Source organism: Achroia grisella, unplaced genomic scaffold, assembly GCF_030625045.1.
Source record: "Achroia grisella isolate CSIRO2021 unplaced genomic scaffold, CSIRO_AGI_Agris_v1 utg509, whole genome shotgun sequence".
Classification (NCBI taxonomy): Eukaryota; Metazoa; Arthropoda; class Insecta; order Lepidoptera; family Pyralidae; genus Achroia; species Achroia grisella.
This window is the reverse complement of record NW_026712902.1, coordinates 3,128,705-3,154,097: the sequence shown is the minus strand read 5'-3', so window position 1 is coordinate 3,154,097 and position 25,393 is coordinate 3,128,705. Positions and strand designations below refer to the sequence as shown.

The window sequence follows — 25,393 nt, the reverse complement described above, 5'->3', positions numbered from 1 at the left end:
TCCACGTGGACGAAGTCGCGGGTGCAGCTAGTGCATTATAAATATGCAAGGCATGCAAATAGTCCACTATACAATACTCATTTTGGTTACTAATGATTAATTGAACGTTTCATCAATGAATATGAAATTGAATATGTACTATCGGAGGGAGGGGATCAAGAATTGCGTGTATCAAAGTGTATATATGGCACCAGTTAAGAAATTGGATGTGCAAACCTCGTGTGAACGGATATAAGTGAATTTTAATATAACAAATAATGTCTAGACGATCTATATCAATTAATAATACTTATAAATAAAATTGCACAGCAAAATACTATAAAGGTACAAGATTCGATACAAAAACAGAAAAGGCTTAAGGTACAAGATTTGATACAAATCATTACAACTGTTTTGAACTATTTGAAAATTGATTAGTAATTTATTTATAGACAAAACAATAATTTCTCAAAATGAAAACTTTTTAATGAACTGAAAAATAATTCAACTTATTGTTCTGTCACCTACTTACCTTATAATATTAACTTAGAATACAAGAAATATAGTAAATTATTATATTTCTCAGGGAGCAAAAAAAAAGGAACAATATGAGCAAGACTGCCAATGAATAAAACAAAAAAAAATTGTATAAAAAGAAAACGAACAATATAAGTAAATATTGTCATTTGTCTTTGATTGAACTATGTTTACAAATTGACGTAAATAGACAATACAGCCGGATAATGAAGACTAGGTATGCAGCGAGACGCGCTGTTTGATTACTCATTTCAGTTCAAATTCGCTAGTGCGAGACAGAAAATCAAACAGTATGCAGTATTTTAAAATTCTAAACCGTACTGTATTATAAATATATTGAGTACTAACTAGACAAAACAATTTTAGGAATAAACGGTCAATGTCTGTACAAAATATTAATATCGTACACACTAGCAACACTGAAATTAGTATTACCATCTACAAATGCGATATTTTCATCAACTTATTTTTAACGTTTATACGATCATCACGTTATACTCACGTTTCGCTTCATTTTACACAGTCATTCTATTGTGGTACAGTTGTTACACTTTCAAAACAATGGTTTATGGATTTTCCTGTTGAACTGGACACTTTTTTGTTAGTTTGTCTGCCACACTACTCACTCGTAGAGCTCTGCGCGTCGTTTTGCATGTATTATAGGTGAGAGCCGCGGTACACCGAAATAGAACTTTTGGAATAACTCTACACAAATTATATTCCTTGCGTCACTGTGGAAACTCTTGCCGAGATGAAGATCAAGAGCGTGCGGACACGTTGTCTCGCTAGGATTAGAGGGTAGAGTGTATCTCGTATTAAACACTATATAAACGAATATTTGCTGAACGAGACAACTTTCTTTAATAAATAGAAAAATTGAAAATCTACTTTATTTAAAGGTGAATCCTCTTGAATAATGAAGCGCTTATAAAAAAGTTCTGCAAGTCACGATTAATTTTGTTTGTTTTAGCATTCCATTTTAGTTTGATAAACACAAAGATATAAACGAACAGCATTCTAAGTTAACTAAATTGAAAAGTGACGTTGGACTTTTCAAGGTTGACTGAGCAAGTTACATGAAATGAATCAATAATTCATAATTATTCAGTAGTAACAATTCTGTCTGACAACAATTTTAAAGGCTAGGCTCGAGAATAGGATAGGTATTAACGCAAGGAATATATTTTGGGAAATAGTAAACGCCCGTTCGTCAGTTTGATTTCTTAGAATCAAATGAATTAGATATATAATATACTAGACCTTTCATGGCGTCTACTTATATCACAGATTTAATATAAATTCATGCAATTACTTTTGGAAATATGACGTAAGTCTACAAAGGAATAAACAATTCAGCTTCCTATAATTTGGTCCTTATAAAATCATTAGTGTTATTCTCTTCTGTAACAAACTACTACTTAAGCGACACGTGAGCTAAACATTAATTTCTTCATACATAAGTGCAGTAAAAGGGAAGTCCTTGAGCGACCCACTACTACCGTTTCTGATTCATTATCACCCACGCGGGCACGGAGCTAGTGCAAATTGCAGTCTATTAGTCGATCAGCTTGAAGTATTGTATATCATCAGGGTTGTCAAGGTGAACTTAAGAAAAATAATACGCATTATGTTCTATATTGTTCTATCAGCGACTGTATTCTACGCTCAAGTCAGGGATGGAAATAGATTTTACCATATAAGTGAAGCTCTTCAAAAATCAACAACAATTTTCTCTGACTAATCTATAAATGCGTAATTAAGAAAATAACAACTTGGTTTTCAAATAAACATATCTGCAAAGTAGAGAGTTCAAAAAGAAACAGATGTATATGTACTATATGTACAAATAGAGTGAATAAACAAATCATTGGATAATCTGGAATTTACGTTGTGAGGTGATGCTAGTGGCCTTGCCCTGATATATAGGTGGAGCATGACAAAGTACTTTATTTTTACGTTCATAATGATGTCACGCTCAAACGAAATGAACTACCCCAATGTTGTATTAAAAATATAATCACATATACACTCCACTAGGTGTGCCTGTAGTAGTACCTTCAGTTTTACTTCTTACTACCTCGCCAAATTCTGGTAATTAAAAACACATCAATCTACAGGAGAAGAGAGTCTGGAAGTCTGTAGAAGGTGTGAGATTGTAAGCACGGGTTGTAACTAAAGAGGATTTCAATATCCGGTTCTCTCTGTCTACATCGGATGGTACTGGCATGAAAACAGGTCGAATTAACTTTAAAAAATAGCAATTGTTTATTCTATTTATATCTTCGTAGACTTTGTCCGCGTGATTAAGATACAAATATAGCCATGTACTTCTCCATTACCTAATAATAGGTGATATTCACCAAATATTACTTGAATGTCAAATTTCAAGACCATTCGCTAAGAAGTTAAAGCGTCAAGAGTTAATAAACAAATAATATCGTTTTCACGATAATCACAAACAAATATTAAAATAACAACTAAATCTTGGTCGCCAGCTAGGAAGGAATATGACCCAGGATTCAAATAAAGGCTTGCAAGCAAAGAAGCAACTACACACACCTGCTCGTATCTTCTATAGTGTTTGCAAATAATTGTGTCGGAATGTTGTGCTAAATAACAAGCTTTGACAAATTCAAAATGAGGTTTATATATATGCAAATACTGTCAAATGCTTGCTCTAAATTTTTATCATCATCATTTAAAGTTACGTCGCTATGGAATTGGGTTCTGTATTTTTAGTTGTTGTAGTGAGTGATTCATATAATTTATTTAGTTAAATTCTTTATCTAGGTTAAGATAGCACAATTATTTATCACATGATCTAATTCTAATCTACCCGAAACCGATTTAGATCACGTTTAGTGCGATAGGATGAACAAATTAAAACCTGAGGAGGTACAAGTTAAATGAGTATTGGTTCTATGCGAAAAAAGTGACGAGTAAGAACTACTAGACCTAAGTCAGCATTTAAGCATTTACAGCAATCAGTCTTTGAATTCTATTACATATCTCTGTAACCTTAACAATACGAACATGGGATAAAATGGTGTACCTATTACTACTTTTAAGTGTAATGAGTACCATACTCATGAAAAATCTAGAAGAGCCGTCTCGAAATGTGTTACAAGTGGAGCCTCCCTAAGTGTAGGAAAAACAGAATACTCAAGAAATGTAGGTATAGTTTATGATTACTAAATTACTACACACAGAATATCTAGCTATACATAGAGCACACTTAATAAATTGTTTTAAGTCAAAATACAAAAATTTGGGGAAATCAACTTAAATTTTAAATTTAAAGTTGTTTTGTCAAATTTTGTATTTTTAAATTAATAGAGATTAATACTAAGCTTGCGATATATAGTCAGTGCACAGCAGTAGATAAATACACCTAACAAGATGTCTTTTGCATTGGTCTGTACAATAAAATTTTCATTATGACATTTTGTCGGTCAAATCAGTTTACAACCGTATCAAATCAATTGTTCACGATTAATCAACACAGCCGTCGCCATGTATTAATTTAGTCCCCTTAACTTCATTAACCTAGCCATTATAATAGCATTAGATTGCCATAGCATAGCATTTTAAATAGAAATAATCTTTATTCAAATAAATTTAATATAAACATTTTTGTAGTTATTTTTTATATTCTGCCACTCATTCACAACGCAAACTCATCACAAGAAGAATGAGCAAGAAACTTGAGTCAAGTTAAAAAGAGTAACTTCAGTAAATACATATCAAAAAGGATTAGCCATGCGACAATCTACCTAAATATAATATAACTGGAACCTGAAGCCTTATTGCGAGCTGTCGTAACAGCGAGTTCACAACCAATAGTCTAGATTAGTCTAGATCTTATAATGTACTAGCCGTTTTCCTCGACTTCGTATATTTTTATTACTCTTTCTATCCTAGCAATACAATCTATCACGACGTCAAATTTCATTAAGATTCCTTCCTACACGACAATAGAATTTTTTTTTCCTTTTCTCTCCTATCTGCAATCAGTTCTTGAACTATAAGCAGATCTTTAGAATGTATGAACTGCTAACAGATTGTCCAATACAACGGCAACATACTCTTTAGGATTACTTCCAAATATTACAGTATAACATGGCAATATTTTAGATGCTATGGGTAATGCTGTCCTAATAATTGAGAAGCCAGTCGAATTGGGTGGTCTTTTATTTAACGCATTATTAAAAAATATTACTATTTTTTTAAAGTTCTTTTTAATTGATGTGGTTCTGTTACTTTGATACTAATTTAGGCATGACAAAGTCGATTTCTTTGTGGGAAAACATTTTTATTATGACCGTACAGTTGAGCAACTCAAGTGCATCGGTATTGTGCTGTCAATCAATATTGTTTTACATATATAATGTACTGTGTCCAAGAAGCGTAAGTCTTCTGCAGATTATATTAAAGTTTAATTTCCATTCAACAGTCAACCAGTCGCATACAGGAGTATGTGACATTTGTCCAAGACAAAGCACTGCATGGTCCACTGATTTGTATTATTATTTCTTGGAAGCAAATCCCATTAATTGGTCACTCATATCGCAATGTATCCAAATAAACTAATTACCTTATAAATTGGTATAAATATATAAATTGGAATAATTTTGAAAAAAATATTTTTTTAATCTTTACAAAATTAAGTTAGTTATTACATAGTTGGCTATATAATAACTAACTTAATTTTGTAAACTCAATAGAAATGCAATTTTGGCTAGTTTGGATACATATTCAAATTGTGAATACTTTACTACATTGTAACTTAGGTTATAAAATTATTATATAAAAACTAGCTGACTTGGCAAATGTTCTTTTGCCATATAAATTATTCTGGATAGGGCTGCCCTTATCACCTAGCGGTATAATATTCACCCAGCAAATTTCATATAAACCGGTCAATGCTCCGTTTCGGAGGATTCTATAACAGACTACCAAGAAAATTTCATACATATGGTATGAAATTTACTTGGATATAAAAGTATATACTTATTTTACCACTCATTCGGAACTCAGACTCATCAAGTAATAAATAAGACTTCATTACGCATAAATATAGATATCATTCCGCAAAAACCAATACATTTAACGCTAAAAATAATTGTGTTGTTTGGTACTAGAGACCACAATATTTCTAATGCTGGAAACTACAATCTTTGGTCGTAATATATGTCGGGTATAGTTATTGAAAATATGTTAAAAATGTAATTTAGCATTCCGAATGACAGTGAATCACCGCGATTATTCACTAATTGATTACCAATTGTGTATACAGAAACACATGTTCCAACAATGAAACATCCAAGTGGTCCGAGCGATTGTCCAATACCTTAAAATTCAATATATAAAAATGTCATGTCACAGTCTTTATAACAAAGCTCCTCCGGCATGACCGATTCTTATGAAATTTTGTTCGTATATTCAGTAAGTTTGAGTATAAGTCCAATATCTTAATATCTAAATATATATAACTCAAAGGTGACCCACATAGTGATCTATCAACGAACAGCCCAAACCACTGGACGGATCGGGCTGAAATTTGGCATGCAGGTAGATGTTATAACGTAGGCATCTGATAAGAAAGGATTTTGATGAATTCTACCCACAAGGGGATAAAATATGGGATGATAATTTGTATGAAACTTTGTCAATTTTAAACCGATCGAGCAGAGACTTTGCATGCATAAAGCTACTATGATGTAGGCATACCCTAAACGATTTTGATAAATTCCACTCCTAAGGGGATAAATAAACACAAGCGAAGCCGCGGGCAAAAGCTAGTTCAATATATAAAATTGCCGTGCGCCGTGAGTTTTGTTACAAACACTGAGGTTTGTAACAAAACTCCTTCGAAATGACTTGACCGTTTCTTGTGAAATTTTGTTTGTATATTCAGTAGGTTGTATAAGTCTAGTATAAGTATAGCTTAAAATTCAATATACAAAATTGTCATGTTACTGTCTTTGTAACAAAACTTCTCCGAAATGACTTGCCATTTCTTATAAAATTTTGTGTGTATTCAGCAGGACTGAGTATTTTAGGACGTAAACTATTTTCCATACATGTAACGTAGGACGTAAACATTTCTCTATATCAAACAAAACAAACAAGATATTAAATATATAAAATTCCCGTGTTTCCCGTGTATTTGTAACAAAACTACTTCGAAATGACTATGATTCTTATGAAATTTTGTGTTCATATTCAGCAGGAAACATAGTTTACGGCCGAATATACTAAATATTAGGACGTAAAACTATTTATCATATACGTAACGTTAACATTTATTTAAATCAAACAAAACAAAAACAAGAAGAACAACAGAGCTTTTGCTTCCAAATATTATGAAATCATGTAACTTTCGACAATTAGTAAACACATACACCTACGTAAGATGAACAAACAAGAAAATTAAACATAACGTTGCATCATAATAATAAAATCATGTCCAAAAATTATGGACTTTTGTTATAAATTTGATTTACAATATAACCAAAAATGTACTGTGGCAGCAAGCTATTATATTAGATCTTTCTGATACATAGTCAAAGAATAAAGTTTTTACGTTCTAGCTTCAAAAATGACGATCCTTTGATACAACATTTCATCTACCGTTTCAACCACTTTTAAAAAGTAGCCTTTCTCAGGATCTAGACTATTTACCAAATTTCAATTTCAAAGTGTACCAAATTTCATTTAAATCGCTTCAATAGTTTTGACGTGAAAGCGAGACAGACAGAGTTACTTTCGCATTTATAATATTAGTAAGGATTACAGGAATATATTTCTGTCTATAGGCTCAATTTACAAAGTTTTTTTTATATAGAATGATAATGGAATGGTGTTCCGGCTTGCGCTAACGGTTTATGTTGGCGGAGTACCAGTGGAGGATGATAAGATGAGAATGAGGTCCAGTCAAGCAGCCTATGCTGGCAAATTAGCAATAATTTTAATTATTGGTATCTAGGAAAAACCACGTCAATTTAGAGACAACAAGAAATCAATGTGACATGACACTGCTTCGACTGTTTGATATAGCGTTTTTCGATGGAGTTTACTACGAAATAGTAAATACAATGGTTGCACATAGGTACAGACTAATCAGTCCAATAGAACTATAATATATTGTTTAATGTGTCTACTTTACTACTACATTGCTAGTAATGCGGCCACAGTCCACATTACTATCCTTTCCTCCTGCGGTAACGGTTTACGCTGACGGGGAACCAGTGGGTGATGATAGAGTAAGCATGAAGTCTGGTCAATTAGCCCATTTATTATAACGCGCACCCTGGCATGGCATATTGCTAACAATGGTGTGTTTTAGTCTACATTATTAACATTCCCTTCGGGTACGAAGTTAGATCACCTAGTTAAAATATGAAAATTAATCAAATACAGCGCTTGACAGCGAATCGTTGGCACCTCTACGTAACAAGCAGCGTAGCTGACACCCACTAATGCCGCCCACCATCATATAATATCTAAACATTTTACGTGCATTACATACGAAATACTTCATTCACAAGATTTCTAAAATAGTTGACAACACGTAGACATAATTCGGCTTTATTTTGTTTCGTAAGATCGAAATCTCATTTAGTAAACATCGACTTAAAAATTCGGAAAAGACGCGAGGTTTTATCATTAGGGTGATTAACTGATTACGTTATTGTAACTTTGTTTTATTTAGAGTTTTAGCAAATTTAAAGATCACACGAGAAACAAGAGACATGAAAACATTGTATTCAAAATTCAATGCTTTTTTAAAATCATTAGTTCTGTGGTTAAGCAGTTCGTGTGTTAAATTGACGAGCTCGATGGTCTGGCGGTTTAGAGCACTAGCGTACTCGAATCGATGCGAATTCCATTTATAACAACCCAAATTCTGCTTAGCTTCTATCTGCTCGGGTTACGAACACTAATTAGACTATTTCCCTTTGACAAAATTGCGATAGCATATGTGTATGTATTTTTATAAACTTGTACAAGCTCATTTGAAAAGCTGAGTTTCTTCTCAGCTCGAAAGTATTCTGAACTGACAGTAGAATTGAGATAACATAAGAGTCTGTAATAGACTTATATGAATAAAGATATTCTGATTTTTATTTTTATTTCTTGGATCTAGATGACGTTGTGTCGGTTTTTCTGTGTCACTATTAATACATCATATAATAAAAACATTGAACCACTTATTGCATCTTCGGCCGCGTTAACAAGTCTTTATCTGTCTAAAGGTCATTATTTTTATCATTAAATTTGTAGTAACATACAGTTTGAGTGGGGGAATACAAATGAAGTAATGTAATCTATATTTTATCTCTTCTTCATTCGTACACTTGGTCATGACTGTCTGGTATGTCATAGTATCTCTTCATAGTCCTTCTTGGCGACAGAGCTCTTTTATTTTCTTCCATCTGGTACGATTTTTTGGCTGTACGAGACTATTGTAGAATAGATTGCTATGTATAAAGTCAGTTCATCGCGTTGGTGATCTACCTGGTGAACGTTTGCCCTCATCTGAACTTCAATAATAAATTATATTATATTTTATTTTTCTGGACACACAATTTTACGAATCAAAGACTTATTGGTATCTCTTCATAGTCCTCCTTGCCGACAGAGCTCTGGTACGATTTTTGGCTGTACGAGACTATTGTACAATGGACTGCTGTGTAGCCGATTTTATAGTCAGTCCATCACGTTGGTGATCCACCCCGAGAACGTTTACCCTCAACTGGACCTTCGATTAATTAGTTATATTATGTTTTATTTTATAGACACTCATAATAAATTTACGCATCGAAGGCTATTCTTAATTTATTTCTTAAAATCTTTGTATCCTTTCATATTAAGTGTTTTTTATTGAACAATAAAGTAATAAAAACAAACAATTATTAAATCAATGCTGTATATTTCGTCATTAAGTTTGTGTATTTGTCATATGTGATATTTGTTGGAAATAATATGGCCCACACAGCGCTATCTAGACCATAGCTTAGCAGAGCTTATGTTATGGGTATTAGACTACTGTTAGGAATAACTTAACTACATTTTTTAGTAAATACATACATAACATACATAGGAAACAGCCAGACCAATAAAAACCAGCATAATCATGAATATAAATGTTTTTACTGCGCGAGGAATCGAACGCGGGACTATCTATCTATCGTGAGGCTAAACCACCGGGTCTGTCTTAAATATTTATGTACACAGGTTACTTATACATATTCCTAATAAATCTTTCATATTGGCTTCATTGATTTATTATACCTATGTATGATTTTACAAATATTATAAACGCGAAGGTTTGTATGTGGATGGATGGATTTTTGTTGCTCTTTCAGGCAAAAACTACTCAACGGACTTTAATGAAAGTTTAACAATAATATAGCTTATACATCAGAATCACACTTATACATAGGCTATAAATTTTACGGTAAAACTGCGGGCACAGTTAATTTTTTATAAGTGTTATTTGTCGTATTTTTAACAACGCTTTCTTATGGGACACTATGTATTAGTGTTAACAAGAATTTCATAGCGAATGGTTTAGGCGCTAGGCACAAAGGCGTAGGATAAGTAATGTATTTTTTTATACAATTTACAACGTTGTAATTACGAGAAGATTACTATTTACTTTTTTTTGTCATTAGTCATAAGCGAAAATAAATTGAAAGCGAGTTAAACATTCCGCAACACCTCACTTTGTTTGTAATTTCTAATTGAACATCAAGAAGCCTGATGTAAATACATACTGATAGTTGATGTAAAATCGTAGTCGTTTATCCTTGTGTAAAATTATGTTATGCGAGTAAACATCCATAGACAATTGGTCGCGTAATATGCATAACTACCTGGGCTTCTTAGAAAAACATCACTCAAGGTTAGATAAGTAACGCTTCAGAAAGGTAATTAGTCTCGTTCCTTAAGAGCCAATTGACATCATGAATATGTCGCCATAAATAATAGTAGGTAGCATTCTGCATTAATGTAAATAACTAAAAAACCAGAGACGAAAAACTTTACGACTTTGGCAACACAATACAATCATTGCCTGTTTTATATAAAGAATACGTACGTGTTTTCAACAAATCCTGGTGGATTTGTTCTAATACTAAACTTTAGGTTTCGTTACTGGTATATCTGATCATTTTCATACTGTTGGTAACGATATCCGTACCAGTCTATCCACTCTTGGGGTTAAAACACCTTATTATACAGATCATACAGTTCGCGATAAATGTATCGAATAAAGCATAGACATTACCGTTCGGTGAAGCTGTAAAGGCCAGCTGCGCTCAATAGCTTTAGAATAGGTCGAAAAAAATGTACAATGAAAGTTGGGATGCTTATACAATTTTGAACTTAAAATTATTGCAGCATAGGTCGCATGATATCAAAGTTATGCTTGAATAATTTTCTGAATAGATGAACGATACATATAGGAAATTGTAGTAGTAGGTTAATATTACGCCTCCCGCGCGAGATTCCTAACAATTAACATATGTGGGTTATACAAATTGAGTGTGTCCACAATAGGCCTTACTTTGAAAGTGCTACCAACAAACTAGCTGTTATTGTATTTGGAATACTACGAACAAGCTGCACCTGATGGTGAATAATAACCATTGCATATATACATACCATTACATTATTATGTGACATCTGTGGTATGAGTAGTACTCATGTATTGACACTTCTGAAGACATGGACAACTTTTTACAAAGTCTATATCAGTAGAAATAATTTCATTTTCATATATTACAAAAAGCAATATACCTGCCTCACTATGTCACCATTACCCATCAAATTTTTTTTTAACTTATTGCCCTTATCAGCATGACTCGCACATACTGATTTTATTAGTCTATATATATATCTACTGTGTATATTTGCTACTTATCATCATTGTAAGGATGTTGTAAGGATGTTAACGAAATTTGTCATTAAGGCGCAATAAACACTGAAGATGGATAGTATCTTAAGGATCTATCCTAAATATACATAATAGGTTATCTTTTATCCCAAAAAAGCAGACAAAGTCACTGGTAACAGCTAGTAATCTAATATATTACTTAAGAAGGCTGCCAGAATATCTATCTTAATATTAGTATAGCTATATTATTATACTAATATTATAAAGAGGTAAAGTTTGTGAACTTAGGTGTTTATGGCATCGCTAGTATTACTGATCTGATTAGTAACATTTTTGTAGTTGTAGTTAGCCAATTTATAGAGAAAGGCTACATAATGTCACGATAAAACGATTATATATTAGAGCTGAGATAGAACCAAATATTGCAAAAACGGGGAAGGTGTGATGCAGATAAAGTAGCAATGATCAGTGAGATATAAAATTATATATAATATATAATAAATATTAAACAGACTATATAAAATATTTACATATTGTTTAATTTACTGATTTCTGTAAGCTTTTGTGTGCATTGTAAATAATGAAATGTCCTAGTAATAATTGTTAAATATTAAAATCTATTACACAATTATAAATCATTATAACACATAGGAACATATAGTAATACAAATAACAATCATTCAATATGCTGCATATACCATTACATGAATTCTAACCACAATCTGAGTATATTTGATTAAGTAATTATACTCCACACACTGGCATTGTATATATGACATTAAACATTAAATTAAAGTTAATTTTTAAATTTCATAATGGATATTTCTTATATTGTTCCAATTATTTTATTGACTGTAGGGCTTTGAAAATTAATTTAAATAAACATGTCATTCACATCATGTGATAAAGTTTAGAGTATAAATTATTTATATTACAAACTGGCACACAAGAACAAAAGAAAAAAAAACAAGTAATTACAGTAAACTAAAATAAACCAAAAAATTAAAACATTCAAAAGGAAACTAACCTCAAAAGCAGGCAGTTAGGGTACACTCAGGTACACTTGTTATTTCAGGCAGGCTTCAACTGTCCTGTGGAAGACCACCATCATATCAATTCTCATAGCAACACCATAAAACATTTTTGCATTCAATCAAACTAATCTCCCATCATTATTTCACACAGTCAAGGATACTACAGTTGGAAATGTGCCAAAAATGTGTTGCAGCTGAAGCAAGCAAAGTTGAAAATCATTGCAATAGCACAAGGTAAATAACTGATTACGCTATAGTTATTTGGTGTTAGTTTGTACACAAAATAAGATGCCTTACAAGTGGCATAGACAACTAATATACTTAATAGTGTGAATGTTAAAAAAATATTACGTACCTACATGAATTTTAGTTAATGGAATGTACAATAAAAAAAATAGGATATGAACATATAATGTTATGACACTCACAAGATTTCTTCCTCTGAGGGGCATTTCTAATACACTTATATATTTATGGACAATTCAAGAATTTATCCCTTATTAAAGAAGTTTTATACTACAATAGCGTAATATAAGTTTTTGGAAAAATTGACAAATGAAATTAGAATTCGTTTCGTTCTAGAACAATCAGTGACATTGATTGACAATATTGACATGACAATAGTAGGTCAAGCTGTCAGTTCGCTTCAGTCGGGCACTCGTTATCTCAGATTACATATATCAAATAATACAGATTCAATCAAGTAATAAAATGAAAACCAATTTATATAAAAGATCCAATGATTATAATATTTTAAAGATCACATTACAAACGTAATAAAACATTAATGTAATTTGTGGTAAAACGAAAAGAAATAATAATATAAGTCATAATTATTGAACCACTTGATTGTTTTAATGCGTGGATCTACCAAGTGCAATTATAATTGCTTAAATTTATAGAGCACAAAGAATTGTTTGTAATTGTAATAAGTTTTTATAGCAATCGGTTTTGAAAATGGATCTTCATGTATTTTTTCCCACAAAATCTAAATAAACTAATTAGGTTACAAATACAAACGTTAGCATCGGGCAACCCTGAAATTTGATGTTCTGAAGTTTTGTATTTTATAATAATGTTGTTTTTGATAACAGTCTGATAACATAGTATCAAACATACCTAGTTTAAAACGTAGTAATTTATCTTTATCTTTACCATAGATCTTCACCATGGTACAATAATATACTACGCACACCATCTTCAATTTCCTTTTCTGTGAATTTTTATAATGATAACCTAGCTTACAATTGTATTTTTAAAAATTTATTTTTTATTATAAGAGTAAGTGCTATTATTAAGCAGAGATAAACGACAAGCTTACAAAATGGAACTTACACCTACTGTAAACAAAATTAAATTATTATTTAAAAAAATACAAGAGCCAAATTATGTTATGAATAATTACTACGTCGATGCCTTCCTCAACAAATTTCATGAAAAAACAGATCCTGGTAAGTCAGTACGATAAGTATCAAGTAAGACAAAAAGAAAATTAAATTGTTAATGAAATAGTTACTTAAATTGCCTTTTATTATTTTCCATAAGGTTCTTTTGTTAAATGCCCACATGTTCTCTCAAATAAAATTTCCATTTACTGTTTGAAATTTGAATTTTACTAAATATATAATATACCTATAATTTAATGCTACCTTGTTTAGACATGTCTATGAATGGAGGAATCCTATGGTGATTCCATCCAGAGCAATTATCATTGGTGAAGACCCAGAGTTGCTTCATGTGTTGAAATTCTAGAATATTAAAAATTAAATCTAACCTAATAATTATCTTGTGTTCTTAGAAAATTGCACTTTATAAGAAGTACTTATTGTTATTGTTTTAATAATATAGTAATGCCTCCATTTTGTTGATCTCAAAATTAATTTAGATTTTTGTAAAAATTTTCTAAGGGTTTTTTACTTATAGTTGTTGAAAATTTTTTTACAGAAATATCACAACTTGCTTCAATGCCTCTACTATCGGATTTGTTAGCTGATGCATTAGGTCATTCAGAAACATATCACATCACCATCAAGGTGTTTCTTGTAAGGTTATTAGCCAAGGGTTCCTACCAGGAGCTCCATTTTTCCAAAATGTTTTCACAGCAAGGTCACATAATTGCCAAAGGCTTTAAAGAGATCCAATCACCGACTATGAATTCCAGCCTGCGAGTAGCCTACTTGGAGGTAGCATCGTCTATGGTTAAACATAATTCTGGTATCTCTTGGCTCTTAGAATCAGGTATTTGGAAAGAAATACTTTCATTATGCAATGAAAGAAGAACCGTATTTGTTGTACGTCTTATGCATAAATTTGCCGCCAAGTTTATTTGGAAACTCAATGATATGGGTGATGCAGCTAATTTAAATCAAGTGATAAGTTTCCTTCTGAAACCTATGGAGGAACTTGACCTCATTAATCCAGAATCAGTAACAAGAGAACAAGAAAAAGTTATTTGTAAAGTCATAGATCCTATTCTGCAAATACTGTTAGCTGTTTATAGTGAGGAAAATCGCATAATAAATCGTAATATATTAATGAAAATGTTTGAGACAGAGTTTTGTCTAACTAAATATATGTCAATATATTTTGATAGAATACGTAATGAGGAGACAACTTTAATGTTAATAAGAATAATATTTTGGTGTATGCTAGCAAAAATATTTTCATCAAAACCATTGGAGCAAGGTGTAGTTTACAATAAGGAAGATTTCCTAGAACTTACTGTTATGTACTGCAACACTTTACAGTTTCTAATTAAGAGACGAAACGCCAAACTTGTACTTGATTATTGTACTGCTTGCAATGTAATCTGGTGTTCGACGTGGCAGAATCGTAAATGTGTATGGCAGAGTGATGTCCTAAAGGTAGAATTACAGAATCAAATGTTAATTATCTCTGTAACACCTCTATTAGTCTACATAGCAAGGGGAAGAAACATTTCAGAGATGATGAGCGAGAGTTTAAACACATATATTGCAACTCTTCTGAATACTTCCAACGAGCATACGGCCAGAGCTGCATATGCCTTTAGGGAATTGATTGAGGATATGGACACTATTAATATAGTTACGCAAACTGCAAAGAGACTAACATGTCTGAAAAACCATTTGAATGATGATCAAGCCAACATAATGTTTCAAGCTTTGTTCTTTGTACTGAAAGACTATGACCCTACAAACTTATGCAAATTAAAAGAGGAAGAGTGTTATGGAGAAAACCAAGAAAGAGTTGTAATAATGGCTTACATCATGGAAGCTGTGTTGTTTTTAGTCAAACATTACAGTATAAATTGGCATGAATCTTTAGAGATAATATGTTTATACACTATTGTTAACAATATTCTGAAGAGGACTGACTTACCCTTTAAGGTTTGCATATTATTATACTTATTTTCATGTTTTTTTCTATTGATTAGAATGGTAAGTTGCTCCTGCCTGCTTTAAGATGATAAATTTCTAATGTCTTCTAGGGGGCACCACATGGAAGTCAATGTGATATGGTAAATTGCTAGCAATGAGGTTATTAGGCCACATTATTAACAATTCCCCCCTCTTCTCCACTCCTTATAAAGTTGATAAGAAGTAGGTCCCACTAATTTCAAGATAAGTCAACACAAATCTTTTGTGTACTTGTATTTATGAATAACATAAATTACACACAATACAAGGGATCTCTCCTAGTAATGTGGACTGATGATGTACCATGTCAGAGTGTCCACAATGTCTTTCCCCCTGGAAACCATCCTGTTAAATTTGTCTTGATGGGCTATCTGACCTGACTTCAAGTAGGGTGAACTTATATCATTCTCCATTAGAGCCCCTTCAGCGTAATCTGATAGCCTCCTGCGCTACCAGGTGCAACATACCATTATCAACAATTAAAAAGAAAAAAAAAATTGTGCTGAAAAAATTGTCTTTGAAGTTCAGACTAATAAAAAATGTCCTCTATCAGATATTAAAACGGAATAGATATAAATTTGTTTATTATATTGAAGGTAGTATTCTGTTTTCAGTTTGTTGTTACAGCATTAAACATAATAACGCTGACTGTGAAGAAGTTTCTGCCACCCAATCTCTCCTTACTTATGGAGGCCAAGCCAGGCTCATCGTTGCATGATATTGGTCAGCTAATTTATACGAAAATGCATGATATGCATTGGGAGGTGCGAGATTCAGCTTTGGAACTTTTGTATGTGTGTACTGACTTCGCCTATATTAGTGAGTACAATAATATATTTACTTAGTATAAAATTTTTAAGAAAAATTATCGATTGTATCTTTATCTTAATCACTATACAAGCTATATATATATTTTTTTTTATTAGTTATATATATTGAATTTGGTGTTTTTGTTACTAAACATGTCAACCCAATTGTGTCATTATATCATATAATAAAAGAAAACTTACACACTGAGAGGGATCTATTTAACAAGTTGATGTATTGTAAATGTATTTTAATTTTGAATCTTGTCACATAAATTATATATTCAATTTTTCAGAGTTCCCATCATTCCAAAAACAGATTAACGACTCGAATCTGATAAATGTGGCTGCAACAATAGCTCTCAATGACTATGAATGGTATGTCCAGGCAACAGCTCTTAAATGTATTGGAGCTGCTGCTAAGATACCTATGTTGTGGGATCAACTTACATCAGAATACCCTAATATACATGTAAGTAATTAATACTTTTAAGAAGTCATTTTGTTTACTCTATTTTTTCTGTACTACGTTTTTGGGAAACAAGCATACGGACCATCTGATAGTAAAGGGGTACCAAACTCTATGGAAGCCACACCAGAGGTGCTACGTGCGCGTTTCGATCCTTAAATATCCTCTATTTATTAAGAATAATTTATTTCACAGGAGCAACTGCTATCAATACTGCGTACGAGTTCCGAGGGGGTAGTACGAAAAGAAGCATGCAATGTCCTTTGTGAAATATATCAACATATCAAAATATCGACTAATTTTAAACAGACACTTTACGAATTTATGGTGTCGGCAGCTTTAAGTGACTTCCATTGGGAAGTTCAAATTAGTGTGCTGAAATTTTGGAAAATGGTGATACAAACCATATTAAGCGAACAGGGAATGCTAGATGGCACTTTTCCGCCAGTGACATTCTCCAGGGAAACTCGTAAGATCGTCACCTTGAATGAAACTGAAATACAGAGGAGGCTGTTCAGAGCACTGGACGAACTTTCGTACATAGGTTGCCTAACTGTTTTGGTAAAACTACTAAATGAGGACTCGGAAATTGAAATAATGGAGTTATCACTAGCAAATTCGCTGGAACTTTTAGAGATTCTGAACAAACACAAAGTACCTGAACTGTTAAAGCCTAGTGAGGGTGATCCTTTTAATGTGGATGAATTAATGTGCCATATCCAGGTGCCAGACGACGATGATATGAACGAGGATATTGCAGATCCCAATACAACTATGCGGGCAGATAATGTGATAGATACCATCATTCAATCGGATGATATTAGTTTACTGGCGAATATTTACGAAAGACACATGAATTTACAGAACAAACCTGCTATGCCGGGAAGGCCGAGAATAAAGCTGTTAAAATCGGCGTCGCCACATTTATTCGTAACATTCCTTAATAGCAAGGACTTCAAAGGTATCCTTGAAAAAAAGAAGAAGTGGAAAGATGGTATTCGAAGTCTCTCCTCATTACTAGATGATATACTGGGTATTTATGAGACCAGCGAGGATGTTAACACATTAGATTGTTATTAACGACGTACTTACGTAATCTATTGGTCTACTCTGGCAACTAATTCCAATCCAATAACAGTGGATTAAAGTGGAATGAGAACTTTTTGTACTCTAACATATTATTTCTATTTATGATCAATGAGAGAACTATCTGACTTTGTTACAAATTTATTTGGTTTAGTCTCAATTACATTTGAAAATAATTGGGATCTCATACATACTCTCGTAGAGTAATTAACCAAGAATCCATTATTGAAACGGACTTTTGAAAATAACACCTAACTCAATAAAAAATACTAGAGTAGACCTGCTGTTCATTATAAGTGTAGTTTTATAGATATTATTATGTTTATTTTGTTCAGAAATTTATATCCAATGGATTTCAATTATTTTATGTATAATTGAAGAAATCTGCAAGGACTTTAGTTTATTTCACAGAGAATATCACAGAACAAAATAAGTAGGAGTAGTTGTTTTATTCTTTTTTCTATGTGGACGATAATGTGATATATTATGAATTTTTATAATTACTTTGAGGCGTTTTGAACATTGTATCATACATACATTTATAGCTATTGAGTCCTCGTCTATGCATACATACTTCCTACCAAGTGTAATACTTCTACTAGGCAAAAAAAAAATTCAGTATAAACAACTGTAACCAACTTCTTACTACATGATATAGTGATAGGAATGTTTTGTCAAATAATGAAGTACTATGTACCACCACTCTGGTATTATTTTTATATTAGTGTAGCTACACCAATATAAAAATAAGTCCTAATTCAATCCTTAATTGTGTGGTTGCTCACAAGTACTCATAACACAGATGTTACTAGAATGTTCCAGAATTTGAATTTGAATTATTTGTTATTGGTAATATTACCAGAATTGTATAATGTTATAAATAAAACTAATATAAAACAAATTGAGTTTAATATTCATTTATATTTTCTAAACAATATTTTACATACTAATTACAATTAAAATAATAAACCTAGGAACTATTTATTCAATTTCTATGACCGCTCCAACTTTAGATAGGGCTTCCTTCAGTTTCTCTGCCTCATCTTTGGATATATCTGCTTTAACAATGGTGGGTACACTCTCCACAAACTTCTTAGCTTGCACAAGGTTGAAACCTTCTAGAAGACTTTTTACTTCTTTGATTAGAGCTACTTTTTGTTTATCATCAAATTTGGTCATTTTAACCTGAAATGATTAATGCCATCAACTCACATTTAAAGTAAAAGATATTTTTATTATATACATAAATACATATAAAATTATATATTGCATTTTATTAATATTTATAATTATCATAGGATTGGGAATGTTAAAAAAGTTTAGCATCAAAGTTGAATTATATTGGTAGTAGCAGAAGTGTAGAAATAAACTTAATAGTAATAAGTAGGTAAACATCTGAATCTCCAGTTACTAGTTATTCCATTGACAGTATATTAATAAGAAATGAGGAGGAGATATGAGATAAAACCATAGGGGTAAGCATCATAATTGCTTTCTTTCATAGTAATAAAAAAAATATAATTTTAATAATCCTAATAGAATATCACATAAAATGTAATACAAAGTTTTGGAGAATCAGTCTGAAATATAAATTGATTGTTTTTGTCTCACCCAGACTTGAACTCACAATCTCTTGCATATAATTTAGATAAAAAACTACTGGGCTATGACTTTCTTAAAATTGTGTACATACTAAAACATAAAGTAGTCCCTGAGTAAGTAAACACTACATTTAGTGTTCAATCCAAATCTTACAGTAGAGAGAGGAGTTTTAATTATTTTCTTCATATAGATGTATAGATATGTAAATGATATACATCTATAGATGTATGGGTGATAATTATTATATAACATTCATGGTAATGCAACTACAGTATACATACAGTGAAGTTAGTTTTAACAGTCTTAGGTGCCGCCTCCTCTTCTTCTTGAGCAGGAGCGGCCACTGCAAAACCACCAACGGGCATAACTGGTGCATCAGGTAGATTTAAGCGTTTCTTTAACACTTGACTTAGTTCTGATACTTCTAGAAGGTTAAGGTTTGTGATATCAGCGACTATCTTCTCGATTTTAGGTGATACGGGTTTGTCAACACCTTCGGGTATCGGTATAGTGAGAGGAGCAGCTGCTTGCGTCACTTCTTGTTGTAATATTGCGCTAGAACCAAATATAAGTATCTAAAAATCTTCATTCTTTTTTTAAAGAACATTATTTATAAGAAATGAAAATATTACCATCTTGAAAATGATCGCCATTGTCTTAGAGGGAATTTAAGAATTTTAAAGCTATTCATAGTTAAAACTCGAATTTTATATTTCTAAATAAGTATAAAATATAAGTTTTGAAATCGAAAATGTAAGCGAGTAAAATTATAGGTTATTTATTTCATAGACAAATTAATAGGTCTATTATTTTTTTTGGACCAACATTACCATAGAGACACATAAAATTGAATATCGTATTAAGCAAGTAATCACTATGTCTATATAAATATGTTATTTTAGAAATAAAATTTATCTGTAATTCGTTAAATGGTTCATCATGCTCGCAAACTTTTAATTATGATCTGTTTTAAACAACCTTCCGTTTGAAACTGAAAGTGTCCCTGGCAAATAAAATGTAACTACAAGATTTTCAATTACAAATTGGATTTCAAAAGTAACACATTATAATATACCTATTTTTGTCTTTTAAATGGAACTAAACAGTAGGTATACATACCTACCTATCTTACTTTCATATTAATATTTATAAACGCAAAAGGTAGTCAGTATGGATGGACATTTGTTACTTTTTACGTTCATGTAAAAACTACTGAACGAATTTTGATGAAACTTTATAGTAATAACGAATATAATATACATCAGAATAAGACATGAGACAATAATTTAAAAAAATATTATCTAAATTGGGTGAAATATAATTATAAATGTCTCTAGTTACTGCATAAGTAATTCTATACTGGGGTAGGTCGTGAATACTGTAGGCTATTTTATTGTCTCATCATATGTAATAGGCTGGACTTGACATAAACGTCAATTGTGCAGATAGTGCATCGTACATAATACTTCCGTGTTATGATCTATTTATAGAAGCCGATGCTGCGACGGACGTAACCTAGAACTTATTTCAATGCCATTTGCTGGGATATAGAATCACATATATGTATTATATCAACTTCATTACTACTTTTACGACACATTGAATACATATCTACCTAGTAAAATACGATACTTTAATCCAATTATTAGTTGTTAGTGACTCGTGTTACTACGTCTTTACAGTGAACGTTTTTAATAATAGTGAGTGATTTAGTGACAAAAACTTACTTGCAGATTTTCTGGTACATAGACGCAGGAGAAATCTACGAAAAACGGTACGGTAGTCTAGAGTGCGTAAATTACTATAAATATACTACCATATATTTTATAATATATATTTTGACGGCCTCGGTGGTGCTAGACCACAGTGGTTTTGGTTTAGCACACCGCTTTACTTCCGACAGCCGCGGGTTCGATTCCTCGCACGATGCAAACATTCATGAGTATAATTGTTTGTATAGGTCTGGGTGTTTTCTATATATAATATTTATGTATTTATAAAAAAATATATCTATGTATTTATATCAGTTGCGGGTACCCATAACACAAGCTTTAGCTAGCTTAACTTGGGTCTAGATGGCGCTGTGTGAATTGTCCTGATATTATTATTATTATATATTTTAATGAATCATTACGATATAATTTTTTTAGGGGATGATAGTGTTATTCACCTGCTTGCGCTAAAGATATTCGTCCGAGGGGCACCATTGGAGCATGATAAGATGACCATATGGTCAGGTCAATTAGCACATCATGTTAAATTCGCGAGGAATTCATCACGTTGGTTTCTAGGGGAACAGCGTGGAGGTACAACCGTACCTCCACGCTGTTCCGCTGTTGTCAGGTTTGACATGGTACATTGCTAGCAATAGTTATTGTTAGTAATAATAATTACTAACATTCCCCTTCCTATCAGTGCAGAGGCCGTTGTAAACGTAGGCACATACCGTTTTGTTAAGATCCATGTTTGTAAAGTTTGTGTTTCATGTAAACTGTTATTTTGAATGTATTTATATTCAGCATTTTTGAAAATACAAATTTGCATTGTTATAAAATTTTCTTTTTTTAAATACATCAATTAAATAGTGATTCTATCTGCCTTTATTCTATACACTGTGCAGTGGTGTATTAAAAAAGTAGAAGAAATCATCTGGCGTCCATCGTAACGTTCATTAAGAAGTAAAAATAATTTTCTTTTTTTTCCTGGTGTCTTGTTTGGAACGTTGGTGAAGATGCTCTTTAAGGGGATTGAGTTTAGTTGTACCAGAGATAAGATAATATTTTCGTACGATGATGATCATGAAGTATTCTAATGCTGTTGTTACCTCACTCCTAAACTTAATTTTTCGAATAGGCTGATGTTTTTTTTTGGAACTTCATAGTTCGAAAAAAAACAACATGAATCTATTTTTACTCCACTGTTGGACGCTGACCTCTCCCAAAGATTTCAGTTATAACCTACGTATAATATCTTCACTGTCATAGGAGCGGTTGTTTTAATTATATTTGCTGATTCGCGACCACACTGGTTGCAAGTTGACAGTTACTGGCAGCCTATATACATACGAAAAATAAAAACAACGATTTTCACCAACTAGATATATAATAATGACCCGGCAAACGTTGGTTTGTCATAGAATAGAGAAGAAAATAAAATAGAAATCCTTTATTAACTTAAATTTAAGCATTTTTGTATATATTTATTTTTTTAATCTTTACCGCTCATTCGGAAAGATGTCTCATCACAAGAGGAGCTATTAGCATGAAATTTACATGTTGCATATAAATTAATAATTGATAATATATATTAAAAATATAGGTTAGTGGTAGAAGAGTGAAAGTTTAGCAGTGTGTATTTATTAACGTTAAAAATAAAAATAAAAATTACATCAAAAATAATTTTTAGACGTAAAAGTAGAAATAGATAAGAATCTATTTTCAGACCTACCGAATATATAAAATGTGATTAAAATTGATCAAACTGTTTCTGAGAAGTATGGAAACTAACACTGTGACATGAGAATTTAATATAAACCTATAGAAGAATAACTGCAAAGTTGTAATTTACTGGCGCGTGTCATATCTACTATGAATGTATTGATTTTCAGATTACGCAACGAATTATGATCTAATAGGTACATACCTATTAGAATATTAATTATTATTATGAGAGTTCATATTACAGTTTCGCAATGTATGCATCATATAGAATAAACCGTAGAACAAACTTCATTAAGTTATAAATGTGTCCACGCTATAAAATTACGATGTAGATATTCTTCAGTATGCATTATAACTCTATTCAGCGACCTTTTTTTTATTGGGGATTTTGGGATATTGTCAGGTGCCTGTAACACTGCGACCTGCATAGATTTGTTTTACATGCCTTATTTCAAGGGTGGCAGCTTAAACCCGTGAAGGACAAGAATGTAAGGATATTCTTAGAAGCGATGGTTTTTATCTCCCCAGGATAGAGTGTATACTTTCCAAAGAAGATATTCCGTTTATGCATGAGTGAGCTACAACCACATAGGATGTATAGTGGCGTTTCTTCTTCTGTTAGTAAAATCTGTAGATTGTAATTAAGCTAAGGCCTAAATTTCAGCGACCTTGCGTCTCCGCTCACCCAAGCGCGATAACAATACTTTCAATAGAACTTTTGGCATTTTCGTTCCGTTTTACTCTGCTTACTCTATTATTAACAGTAAATATAAAGGTATTTTTTTTTTCGCTATTCTCTAATCTAGTGTCCTGCATGATTTTTCAAATTGTCACACCGTTTTAGATTGTTCCTGCGAAAATCTAGTTTTTTAGTTCCATGTAATTCTAAAACAAACTTGTTTAACGAAAATCTGATTATTGTGAAATGTTGATAATAGTTGCCTTATCTTATGGAGAACAATTTTATTTGATATAATTATAGTTATTTTAGATTTTTTATAGTAGCACGTTTTGTATTTAGAGAGGTAAGGAACATGTAGGCCTATAAGAAAAATAATTTAAACTTTGATGCTTTGTACTTAAAGTCGATTTTGCAATTTCTTTTGAGTTAGTGAAGTTCGAGAGAATCGAATCCGCGACCATCGTAAATAAGGCGGTACGCTAAACCGCTACACCACCGTGATCGTCAATAATTCTTATTATATAATATATGAATATTGTATAGTTTTTAAATCATATTGTTGTACTAGAGTCTTCGGTTTCAGGACAACATACAATTCACGTTTGACTCACGTGACTTCATGTAAACCGTAGTTGTAGACATTACAAGAAATGTGAGTCATTGTTACAGTAGTAAACACCATTGTTCTTATCCCGTAGTAACTGGCATATATACCTACGATTGGTTTTGTTGTGAACTTACAAGGTTTTAGCTTGCATATTGATGTATATGTAGCGCGGTGGTTATCACCTCATCACTGTAGCGTTATATATGATGTGATGAATATTGGTCATACATTTTATTCTACCACTCATTGGGAACGCGGACTTATCACAAGAAGAATGGAAAAGAAACAAGCGCGCATGGTGCTCTTTTAAATTAATGTTGTTCTAAATAAATAGACAATAACAAGAATTAGGCATGCGACAATCAACATGGAAACTGCTACGTACACAATCTGTGTAATCAGATAGTATTGTCAACGCTATGATTTTTTTTTTCATAAAACCAACAAACAGTATGACATTGTCATATGTCTTAAGGCACACGACACATTTACTAAAAAAAAACATTTTTTTAGTACAAGTTACTCACTACATAACCGCTAATTAGTGTCCATGAAATTATAAATTACAGTACATGTCTAAAGGAAATAATAATTTCTTATTTAATTAATGAAGTGAGGAAGAGAAGAAAGAGGATAATAACAGTGTTATTTGCTACTAAAATACTAGTAACTAAAGGTATTAATTAGTAACTAAGGTATAAAACTAACTAAAGCCTTGTTTCAGTTATCTATATTTTACAAGAGTTGCTAACAACACTTTTAGTTGCTAACAGGAGTTACATAAAAATAGGAGAAAATTTAAATAGATATATATCATTTTTAATGGTTCTAAAAAACAAGAGGTTGCAGA

General features: G+C 31.9%; 4 protein-coding genes across 5 annotated transcripts in view; 2 read left to right on the top strand and 2 right to left on the bottom strand.

Moving 5' to 3' along the window:
* The window catches only part of LOC131846295 (BAG domain-containing protein Samui-like), a 42,611-nt gene extending 29,668 nt beyond the window's left edge, over positions 1 to 12,943 (bottom strand). Inside the window, exon 1 of one of the 2 annotated variants that reach the window (XM_059195560.1) lies at positions 12,882 to 12,943. In XM_059195560.1, coding sequence (XP_059051543.1) covers positions 12,882 to 12,905 — 24 coding nt within the window. In that variant the 5' untranslated portion in view covers positions 12,906 to 12,943. Of the gene's footprint in view, positions 1 to 1,018; positions 1,134 to 12,881 lie in introns of those variants that run through there. The other variant, XM_059195561.1, reaches the window with a different exon arrangement.
* Positions 12,944 to 13,516: 573 nt separating this feature from the next.
* Positions 13,517 to 18,451, top strand: LOC131846300 (uncharacterized). Its single transcript, XM_059195566.1, has 5 exons — positions 13,517 to 13,904; positions 14,398 to 15,821; positions 16,466 to 16,670; positions 16,954 to 17,129; positions 17,322 to 18,451. Exons 1-5 carry the CDS (start codon positions 13,778 to 13,780, stop codon positions 18,204 to 18,206), a joined length of 2,817 nt encoding a protein of 938 aa, XP_059051549.1. The 5' UTR covers positions 13,517 to 13,777; the 3' UTR covers positions 18,207 to 18,451.
* A 655-nt stretch (positions 18,452 to 19,106) lies between these two features.
* LOC131846332 (large ribosomal subunit protein bL12m) lies at positions 19,107 to 20,595 on the bottom strand. Its single transcript, XM_059195610.1, has 3 exons — positions 20,447 to 20,595; positions 20,096 to 20,369; positions 19,107 to 19,397 (listed from the first exon to the last, which is right to left on the bottom strand). Exons 1-3 carry the CDS (start codon positions 20,503 to 20,505, stop codon positions 19,194 to 19,196), a joined length of 537 nt encoding a protein of 178 aa, XP_059051593.1. The 5' UTR covers positions 20,506 to 20,595; the 3' UTR covers positions 19,107 to 19,193.
* A 766-nt stretch (positions 20,596 to 21,361) lies between these two features.
* LOC131846243 (cryptochrome-1) overlaps positions 21,362 to 25,393 on the top strand; it is a 29,298-nt gene continuing 25,266 nt past the window's right edge. The window contains exon 1 of the mRNA XM_059195499.1: positions 21,362 to 21,588. The gene's annotated coding sequence lies outside the window, so the exon portion shown is untranslated. The remainder of the gene's footprint in view (positions 21,589 to 25,393) is intronic.